The sequence below is a fragment of the Mus caroli genome, chromosome 16 (assembly GCF_900094665.2).
Source record: "Mus caroli chromosome 16, CAROLI_EIJ_v1.1, whole genome shotgun sequence".
Taxonomy (NCBI): Eukaryota; Metazoa; Chordata; class Mammalia; order Rodentia; family Muridae; genus Mus; species Mus caroli.
Window position 1 is genome coordinate 28,278,939 of NC_034585.1, and position 11,577 is coordinate 28,290,515.

The 11,577-nt window shown below is 37.6% G+C and overlaps 1 protein-coding gene across 1 annotated transcript in view; it reads right to left on the reverse strand.

Moving 5' to 3' along the window:
• Ppp1r2 (protein phosphatase 1 regulatory inhibitor subunit 2) overlaps window positions 1–11,577 on the reverse strand; it is a 22,362-nt gene that overhangs the window by 4,461 nt on the left and 6,324 nt on the right. The window contains exons 2-5 of the mRNA XM_021185146.2: window positions 8,159–8,266; window positions 4,071–4,148; window positions 3,419–3,513; window positions 1,173–1,340 (exon numbers count right to left, since the gene is read on the reverse strand). Of these exons, the coding sequence (XP_021040805.1) occupies window positions 1,173–1,340; window positions 3,419–3,513; window positions 4,071–4,148; window positions 8,159–8,266 (449 nt within the window). The remainder of the gene's footprint in view (window positions 1–1,172; window positions 1,341–3,418; window positions 3,514–4,070; window positions 4,149–8,158; window positions 8,267–11,577) is intronic.

The following is an 11,577-nucleotide window of genomic DNA, read 5'->3' on the forward strand; positions in this document are numbered from 1 at the left end:
GTACCAAAAAAAACCAAAACCAAAACAAAAAAAAACAAAAAAAAAGTAATAGGAAAAAAAATGACAATTACTAGGATGAAGTTTGTTCATGTTAAATATTGTAATCTAACACTATAATGAGACTATAAATAACTTACTATCTCATATTATTGAATTATCTTATGCCACAAAAAACATCAGCTTATGAGTATAAAGTAAAAGTAGAGAATATGCACTCCATCTCCCATAGTAGGGTAGAACAAGCACTGCATTTCTGAGACAGGCCTTGCTCTGTAGGTCAGGCTGGCCTGAACTCGTAGCAATCCTTCAGCCAAGACTAGTGCTAGATTACATACTACCATACCTGCCTCACATTTGTGAAACAAAGAATAATAGCTGAACAAAAATTGGGGCTTGGGTATACACGTCAGTGGTAGATATATACAAGCCCTGGGTTTGATCCTGTACCTCAAAATCAAATGAAAGAAAATATATCCTAGGAGAAAGTAACTAAGACTTGGACACGTTGGACATGATGGTGGGTACCTGGAGCCCCAGCACTCAGAGCCAAGGGAGGTGGAATTAAGCTCTTGGAGGCTACACAGCTTAGCTTTATCTCAATTTAAATTAAAAATAGAAAAAGAAAAGGAAAGAAAGAAAAAGGAAATTGAAATTCAAAATAACTGTCAATGCAGTAAAGAACTGTCATGGTGGCTAGTGTTTTTCACACCAGTAAGGCCAGCCTGTGTCATGGTATAAGACCATCTCACCAAAACCAAAACCCACAAAAAACAAAGCAAAACAATTTCCTTTCAGTTTTAATACCATGTGTGAGGCCCTGGTTTAATCTTCAACTGCAAAAGCAAACAACAACCAAAAAAAACAGGTAAAAAGTCTTAAGCTTTAATTTAGATTTTCTTGTTAAATAAAATATGACTTCATATAATCAAACTAAAACCCTTACTTACTTAACGCCAAGTAAAGGATGAGAGAAAACAGCAATAACAACCCACCATATAGCATACAGTCTTAAGTTACGGTTATGCATAACATTTATGTTGAAACTGTAGAAACACTGCCACAGTAAAGTCAATCAGCAGAGTGTCCTGCGGGAGTTCCCACAAGCTAAGCAGAGGAAGCACCGTCTTAGGCACTAAGACGCTCAGGCTCAGGCTCAGGTTAGGGCATCTGACCTTGATTTGACTCTTCAATATTCATGCTGTCTCCATCTGCAGTCTCTGCCATTTCTTCATCTTCGTCATCATCATGTAGGTCTTTTGAAATTAACTGTCTGGCTAACTTAATATTCAGTCCTTCGTTGTAATGAAGCTTCCTTTTCATTTCAAACTGCCGCTTCTTTTCTATAAAAGATTTGAAAACTTAGAAGGTCTCCACTGGGGTATTGGGGCAGGCCTGTTCTGAGAGTGAAATTTGCTGTATAATAGTTACACAAATTCATTTAAATGTTTCTATCCGCAGATGACTGTTTTTGTGTGCAATGGCAGTCAGGTAGTTTGTAGTAAGACCATACAGCCTACAAAATCTAAAATATTTACCTTATAAAAATCTTGCTAGTTTTGCTTTATTTAAATGATTCAAGTATACATCATCAATCATTAGAAATTTTGGGAGGAAAATTTAAAGACAGAAGAAAACTTTCCAGCAATAGTTGAATGGGAGGCAAAAGCTAAATTATAATAGTAGGTATGAAGAATGCACAAAGCCTGAAGACACACACAAACAAGATCCAAAAACTAGCTGGTTAATTCTGGGTCAAGAGCTATGCAGAATGTACTCTCATTTCCATGCACCATCCCCTGTACCCCAGGGTTCTTTATGCAGCCCAGGATGACCTACATCTCCTGATGCTTCAGCCTCCCAAATGCTACAGGACTGCACCAGAGCTGGCACATGGCAGAAGGGGGCTGTCTTCTGCCCTCCACCTGAGCATGCACACACATTTGGGCAAAGAATGAATAGTGTGCGAACAAATTGATGAAACAGGTGTGTGTATACCATGCTTCACTAAGAAAAAGCCTCATGATTAAAAAACTGCCATGACTAGAAACATAATTAGTGACAATTTAATACAGCTGCTACATTTTACTAAAAGAACTTCACTGGGTGAGATGGCTCGTGGTTAAGAGCACTGGCTGCTCTTCCAGAGGTCCTGAATTTAATTCTCAGCACCCATCTATAAGGTGATCTGACGTCCTCTTCTGACATATCTATCATTGACACACGGACTCATTTTTCTTCCTTCAATATTTCTAAATCATTGCTGCTTGAACGTACAAGTTCAATACCTGCAGATACTAATGATCACCTGGGTATTTTATATACTTTAAAGATTTATTGTTTAGTCAGGCAGTGGTGGCACATGCCTATAATCCCAGCACTCAGGATGCAGAGGCAGGTAGATGTCTGAGTTCTGGTCATAGAGTGAGTTCATACATGTGCACACACAAGCCTGTGCAAGTGCCTGAGGCTAGAGATATCAGCAGCTTTGACCCATATGACATGGATTGTGGGATCTGAACTCAGGTCTCCCAGAAAAGGTCTCTGACCTAATTTTATCTTGAAAAGATAATATATTCACATGGCTCAAAAAGTATAAAACCCAGCAAGATAAAACATATTCCTATATGGCCAGGGTTCCATGTAAACAAAAACCCACATAAGCAGGAACGTCTTAACTATGCAGGTGCTGTCTGGACCACAAGAACCTCTTTCATTCTGTAATGAGCACTTCTCTAGCTTTTCTTCTAAGATTCTGTTTTCCACAGGACCTATACAGATTTCATTCTATATTTTATCATCTTGTTTCACTGGATACACTTCACTGTTTTTGTTTGTTTTGTTTTCTTCGACACAGGGTCTCAAGTAGCTTGGGATGACCTTGTACTACATAATCGAGAATAAGGGTAAACTTCTGATCTTCCTGCTGCCGCCTCTCTAGGCTGAAATTATAGACAATACAGTTTCTTTGATGCTGGGGCTCAAATTCAGGGCTCTGTGCATGTTAGGTGAGCACTTTCCCAATTGAACTACATCCCAGCCCTGCATTATTACAACCTTAAAACAGAAAAGGCACAGCCAACAAGGCAATCTACCCACTTGAAGATCATTCAAATACTAAATGATACAAAAAGCATTAATTTTTTAAGTATTTACCAAATATCTATTTTTTATCAGTCAGTTAAAAAACACAAAGAAAGGGATATTTGCAAATACTCGGAAGATGGTAATATTTCTTCCACCTGAAGTTCTTCAAATCAGGAAGGAAACACTATTACATAAGAAATTCACACATGTAGAATCCATTTTCTATTGCTTTCTACTTTCCTGCCCACTACTTCTCCAATATGAAGGTAATTTTTCAATCATGCAAATAAAGATGACTAGCACCACACTAAAAGCAGCTGACTGAATAACCTACCTCGCTCTTCAGGGGAGAGGTCATTATCTTCCTCTCCACTGCTTTCTTGCTCCCGAGTCCGATACTTTGGCTCTGAGCCTTCAGCAGCAGCTAATCTACGGAATAATATTTAGGGAGACATTAGTAACTGAGATACTTGTACTATTTAAATGACTCATTTAACTTGAGTCATGATAATGTCCCCAATGATCAATAAACAGACTATATGTAACTGATGAAGACAAAGTAAGAAAAAGTAGGAAGGGATGCAGAGACGGTAAACAGCAAGGATAGCAGAGTGGGTGCGAGAAATCCATCAATAGCAGTAACTTATATTTGCTGTTCTCCCATCTTTACCATGTAGGATATTTACAAATAGCACCATCACACAGAGAAAAATAGATTCAAGTTTTCAGGTATTTGTAATCTTCCCACTTCCTGTGTGGATTGATATTAACTGTGGACTGTAATAACCTGAAAAAAAATCTAGTTAAGGGCTGGGGATCTTACTCAGTGGTAGAGCAAGTATTTAACATGTAGCCCTGGGTTCAACTGTCAGTAAACCCCCAATCCGAGATAAGCTTAGTCCTTCATTTACAAATGTACAAGCAGCACACTAGCAAATGTTTTAGCTTTGCACAGCTAAAACTCCCTATGGGCAGTGCATACTTACTTCTTAGCTAAGATATCTGGAGTCAGGACTTCATTGCCTTCTGAATCACTATAGGCATCTTCATCGTCACCTATCATACTAGAACAACAAGCATTTCTATTAACATGCACATTGTTAAAACGGATACATGATACATGAAATAAAATTAAATTGCTAGAAAATCAAGATTGAAAATACAATTGTACTATTTAATTAAAATTACAATTTATTTAGAGGTTTGCTGTCATCTTTGAGATTTCACTTTAAAACAGTTTGTATTAGATACCGTAGTTAGAGACTTAAGAATGGGCTAGGAAGGTAACTCGGTGGTAGGTAGAGTCCTTGCCAGACATGCACAAGGTCCTAGAGTTCAATCCTCAGCAATAAGAAGAAAGTAAGTTTAACAAGAGGGGGAAAGAATGAGAGGAGAAAAGCAATCACAAAGTACTGAAAACTCAAATTATTTAGAAAAAAATAATTTTCTCTAGATAAATTTTTGTATCCAATGAAACAGATTGACAAATACTACAAAATAACCCATTTGATGGTCTTAAGTGTTATTTTTCTGAGGGAACGGTCTTGCTATGTCCCCAGCTGGCCTCAACTTAGCAATAGGCACCGAGAATGCTGAGCTGGTTTAGAATCTGCACTTATAGATCACCATTAAGAAAGAAATGGTCTAAATGCACAAAGAGTAGGAAAAATAAACTTAGATCCTGTGGTGGTTAATTCTGACTGCCAACTTCACTGGATTAAGAAATGCAAAGAAAGGGCTGGAGAGATGGCCAAGCGGGTAGGAGCACTGACTGCTCTTCCAAAGGACCTGAGTTCAAATTCCAGCAACCACATGGTGGCTCACAACCATCCATGAAACCATCTGTAATGAGATCTAATACCCTCTTCTGGTACATCTGAAGACAGCTACAGTATACTTATGTATAATAATAAATACATCTTTAAAAAATTAAAAAAAAAAAAAAGAAATGCAAAGAAACAGAAGCCAAGTGACCTCTCCTTTGTGGAACTCTGACCCCCCCCCCCGCAAACCCAAGAGCTTCCCGAGGATCCAGGATTAATCCCTAAACACAGTGAGAATTAGGAGTGCTCATTGCACACTCGCTTCTCTCTCCTACTCTGAGATTTCTGGTGGGCTTATATATAGTTTTTCATATCCCTCTGATTATCTCACTGACTAGCTGATACACTAACAAATCTATGGGAGAGAAGAATCGGGAAGCAAGAGTGCCTAGAGGATGAGTAAAGCACAGTACTGGGTGTGTGTGGCCACACTCGCAGAGTGTCAGATCATGTGGGCTCTGGTCAATCAACAGATGAACCCCTCACAGGATTTAGGATGGCATTGCTAGAGATTTGTGCAAGGAAGGAAGGACCTAGCTGGAGGAAAAAGGTCACTGGTCTCTACTGATTTGCTTTTTGTTTTTGTTTTTAAAGAAAGAAAGCACATGCAGTTGACGAGTGGGAAGGTGGGAGAATCTGGGAGAACTTAAGGGAAAGACTATGATCAAAATTTATCTAATTCTCAAAAAACAAAAATATTTTAAAAAATTCTCTAACACACATTCCCTTTGTGATGGAGTTCTACTCCAAGGACATGGTGTCAAGCAACCATGGACAGACACCATGATCCTTTGAAACCATGAGTCAAGAAAAATAGAAATCCTTCTCATGTTTTTTTCTGCCAGGTACTTGGTCACAACAATATGAAAGCAAGTAATACAGACCCTAAAGCCCTAATTAGTAAGATTTTAAAGTTAATTAGCTTTCCTACAAATAGCTAGTAAAAATTTTGCTCTTGTGTATTATAAAAGTAAGCAGCTTCAATTCTCAAGCCACTGAAGGAATTTTATGAACTCAACTACATATACGTGTGTGTGTGAAGCCCTGCTGGTTTATACATTTATCTATGGAAAGGTGAGCTAATCCCAAGAACATTTAGGATTTGAGCAGAGCAGGGTATAAGAAATATAATTTTTTGACTTTAAAAAAAAAGATTTATTTTGTTTTAAGTATATGAGTACACTGTCACTATCCTCAGATACCATAAGAGGGCATCAGATTATATTACAGATGGTTGTAAGTCACCATGAGGTTGCTGGGAATTAAACTCAGGATCTCTGGAAGAGCAGTCAGTGCTCTTTAACTATTGAGCTATCTCTCCAGCCCTTTTTTTTTTTTTTTACTTTTATAGTAATGTTCAACAGAAAATTCTACATTACAAATGAATTGTGTGTATATATTAAAGAATATAAACTAATATGTGCACTAAGTTTATTACACTCTTAGTTTAACATGATCTTTCTATAAAGAACATTTTTGTTATTGTTAAATAAAATATTTTATAAGATATAAAACAGGGCTGGAGAGATGGCTCAGCAGTTAAGAGCACTGACTGCTCTTCAGAAGGTCCTGAGTTCAAATCCCAGCAACCACATGGTGGCTCACAACCATTCGTAATGAGATCTGACACCCTCTACTGGTGTGTCTGAAGACAACTACAGTGTACTTAAATATAATAATACATTTTTGGGCTGGAGTGAGTGGGGCTGGAATAAGCATAGTCCCTAAATTCAATTCCCAGCAACCACATGATGGCTCACAATCATCTGTACAGCTACAGTGTACTCATATATATATATATATATATATATATATATATATATAAGAAAATAAATCTTTAAAAAAAATTTTAAAAATTAAAAAAAAAAAAGAAAAAAAGAAACAAAACAAAACCAATCTCATGCAAATTTTAAAAGCTGACTGACAAAAGCTGATTTTCTTTAAGATGAAAATCCTGACTTTGGATTCTGGTTTGATACAGGGTTTGAGATATATATTTTAATTACCCTATAATTAATAGGAAAAAAAGGGTATAAACACTTCACTTACTCCTTTTCTCAAATTTCATTATTATTATTCAGTTTCATTATCTGCACCTTCTGTTTCATTCTTTCTTCCTGTCAAGGACTTTAACATTTTTATGTGTATTTGTACTGTTTTTATTAGCATCACATTATCCCGTTAATTTAAAAGATAGCCTTGTTTTGTTGATGTAACTCACACCTGACATTTACAAAGCCCCCGGTAACACATAAACTGGGCATAGTCCTGTAGTTCCAGGATTACAGATGTAGGAAGGAAGAGCAGAAAAGCAAAACCATCCTCAGCTACAGAGCAAACTCAAGGCTAGCCTGGGTTTCATGAAATCCTGCCAACAAAATTATAAAACAAAACATAACAAAACAAAAACATGCACATGATTTACAGATGTAGTCATAATCTCCATTAAGTGTTCTACCTACTTAGAATCTGTACTGTCTCTTAGTGTTTATTATTTTTGTCTCTTTTTGGTTACTGCTCGATAGTATTACTTCACAATTATTTTTAAAATTCTGACACTGTGGCTCATGCCCTTAGCACGCAGGAGGAAGCCAGAGGGCTTCAAGGTCGGCTTGAACTATATGGTAAATTCCAGGTCAGCCCAAAATATGTGTGTTCGTATCTCAAAATAAATAAAAATTCTGAGACTTAACATATCCAAAACACAAATCAGAACTACAGAATCATATAAAATAAAACCACAAAACTTCTATATAGCTTCCCCCTCGCCCATAAACAAAGAAAGCCTCTGCTTTCTACTCAGGGAACTAAAAACCTCATCTTCCTTTCAAAAAGAACTTGGAGCTGGAAAGATGGCTCAGCCGTCAAAAGCGTTTGCTGCTCACCAGGGCCTGAGACTGGTCAGCGCTCAACCAAGCAGCTCTCACCACCTCTACTCCAGCTCCCCGTGATCTGACTTTGGCTTGTAGCCTCCTCAGACACCTTCACACATGATAATACATATACACTACGAGCAATGAAAAGAATGAGGGGGAATTAGTGTGTATCAGCAGCTAACAACCATCTAGGTGTAATAAACATTCACACAGCAATAATGGGAAGTTAGAGTATTCGCAAAAATGGATTCGGGTAGATCATCAACTAGCACTCTAGTAAGAACTGTACGACAGATTTAACGTATCTGCTACTTAGAAAATGTTATCACTAGGAAATGGAAATAAGCCACCAAAGAAAGACTGTGCGTCACGTACTTGTGATATGGGGTGTTTGGCTCGTCTATTTTCATCAAGCCATAGTCTTTGTCAGCGGGATGATATGTTGCCAGGATGTTCATTTCATCCCACTTCTGAGACTTCTTACTGAAATTAAAAAGAAAAAAAGAGCATTTAGTATCCATATTAAAAACAAAGTTTCATAATTCGTATCAGACACTCCAAACACTAATAAATGACATACTTAGACTTTAACTGGCCTACAAAAGTAAAAAGTAACAATTGAAATAAAAGTCTATCTTACTGTTCTATCTTAATAGTTATCTGCGTATTCACACACACACACACACACACACACACACACACACACACACACACACACACAGTGTCTCATTATGTAGGAGTGGCTGACCCCGAACTTGCTATGTAAAACATTCTGGCCCTCAACTCAGAGAGCTGCCTGCCTCTGTCAGTGTATGATACCATACACTGCTATGAAATTTTCCTTAATAAATAAAACCTTATTAAGTTCAGATAGTGCTAAGATCACAAAAATGACAGCTGGGTTGTTTTTTGTTTTGTTCTTTAAATTTTTTTGAGACAAGTGTTTCTCTGTGTAGCCCTGGCTGTCCTGAAACCCAGAGATCTGCCTGCCTCTGTCTCCTGAGCCCTTGAATTAAAGGTGTGCCATCATACCTGGCTTATAGCTTATGTTTTTTTGTTTTGTTTTTAAATCTAGAAAGTAAGTTTGCTAAGAAATAGAATATTCAGTTTACTTGAATGTTAATAGAGTTCCATTTTCAGAATCTTTACAGCATTTGCATGTATTAATTCAACACTTATTTAACAGTAAGACCCCTTCACCCCAGGCCCTGGCAACCATCATCCTCTTTTTCTATGAATCTGACACTCTAGGTACTTCATTCAAGTGAAATCATAGTGTCTATCCTGGCTTACTTCACTTAAGACACTGTCTTAAAGGTCTGTCCATGTTGTAGCATTTGTCAAAATCTCTTTTTCAAAGGCCAGTTAACTGTTCGGCTAACTAAGCATTTTGAGTACAACTTTCCAGTCTCACCCTTAATTTCTTCAAAGGTAAAAACTGGCACAGATACTCACAAGTAAGCTTGAAACTACAGCTCAAAATCTCTTCCACCAGGAAAATCTTACAAGCTTGTAATAAACCAAAGTCTGTGACACATGAGCCATTATGTTTAGGCATAGAAAAATATTTCAAATGCTTTGTTTTTCAGAATCCATCTCATATGGAGGTTCTTCTCAATTTTCAGCCAACCAAATTAAAATGCCACTAATACTCATTAATTGGGTTAGAATTGAGTTAGACTGGGTATGAAGAACTTGATTTAACAGTACTCATTTCCTCAGACCTATGGCCTTCTATCACACCATTTTATTTTTTGGTTTTTCTCTGTGCAAGCCCTGTGTCCTGGAACTTGCTCTGTAGACTAGGCTAGCCTTAAACTCAGAGAGATCCACCTGCCTCTGTCTCCTGAGTGCTGGGATTACAGGCGTACACCACACCACATTAATAGTAACCTTGGGGCAAGAAACCAAGAGATTTCTGTTATCCTCGTCCTACAGTGATAAGACTATCCAGCCTCAGGAACAGAACTCAGGAATCGCTGAGTCAGCTAAAATGATGTCCATGAAACAAATTACAAAACAGCATGCAAACACAAACAATGTGTATGGCAGGGAACAGGCTCTGTAACTGTGAAGAGACTTGTCCTTGTGAAGAATGACCCAAATTCAGTCCCCATCATCCTCATAGTGGATGGCTCACAACCATCTGTAACTCCAGCTCAGAGGATTCAATGCGGTCTTCTGGCCTCCAAGAGTATTGCATGTAATACCTGTGTAAGTACACACACACACACACACACACACACACACACACACACACGCTTGTGAGTATAAAAATGTTTAAGATTTTAAAATCTAAAATCTTGGGTTAAAAAGTTCTAAAGCAAAATTTCACTTAGCATAGTAGAGAATTGAGTTTAGAAAATAAGTTTCAATTGCTTTTGTGCTGGAGCCAAGCTTTAATCCCAATACTCAACAGGCAGAGGCTGGCGGGTCTTTAATTATTATGACTTTGTGTATCTAGAATGGGAGGAGCTAATGTGTAGGGTCAGAGGACAAGCTGAAGAAGTCTGTTCTCTCGTTCCACCTTCATGTGGGATCAAGGGATAGAACTGCTTTCACTCTGAGCCATCTCCAGTTTAAGAACAAATATTTTAAAAACTTAATTAAATTGACTTTCTACTTCTAGCTAAATCTACATTTTCAGAAATTTTGTTTTGCTAAATAGGTACTTTCTGTTTAGAAATCATTAGGAACAAATAATTCAGTCTGTTTATGGACAAATTCCAAGGAAGCCCACAATACAGACTAAGACAGAGATGGCTCAGGGGTTAAGAGGACTTGCTGCTCTTCCAGGGGACCCAGGTTCTATTCCTAGCATCCACATGATTCACATGGCAGCTCACACCTGAAACTCCAGGTTTAGGTAATCCAAGCCCCAGGTTACAGATGTGATATACAAATATACATGCAGGGAAAACATTCATATACTTGAGAAACAAAAATGAAAAAATCTAAAATAACTTTAACTAAAAAAAAAAAAAAATCAAAGCAGAAAAACAATCAAATACTACTAATAAAAAATAATTCATTTATGCTTCCTTCCTGTCTCCATCTCACTATGCCTTTTTACACGGGTTCTGGGAACAAAGGAGATGGCTCAGTGTCTAAAGCATTACTAACTCTGTTAAGTTTAGCTACCTGAATTCAACGTCTAGAACTCATTTAAAAAGAAATAGTCGCAGGTATCTATAACCCCAGCATTTTGTTGACAGATGGAAATAGGAAAATCTTCTGGAAGCTAGTAGAAACAAGAGCAACTGGTCATATACTTCAGAAGGGTGAAAGGTAAGAATGAACTACTGAAAACTGTGAGACCAACAGGGGCATGCGTTCTCCCCCATCCCAACTCCCAAAACTTAGGTGGATATTTGGAGTTTAAGGGTGTATTATCTAATATGAGGGAAGTAAAATCAACTCTCTGTAAATTTATTTTGCAAGGTAATAACAGAAAGAAAAATGTAGAACACAAACAAGAATCACATTTTCTTTTTTTACTTAACTTTTTTTTTTTTTTTTTGGTTTTTCGAGACAGGGTTTTTCTGTGTAGCCCTGGCTGTCCTGGAACTCACTTTGGAGACCAGGCTGGCCTCAAACTCAGAAATCCGCCTGCCTCTGCCTCCCGAGTGCTGGGATTAAAGGCGTGCACCACCACGCACGGCTTTACTTAAAATTTTTTAAAGTGATTTATTTTATCTTTTCTTTCTTTCTTTCTTTCTTTCTTTCATTCTTTCTTTCTTTCTTCCTTCCTTTCTTTCTTTCTTTGCCTGCATATATGTCATGTATGTATGTGT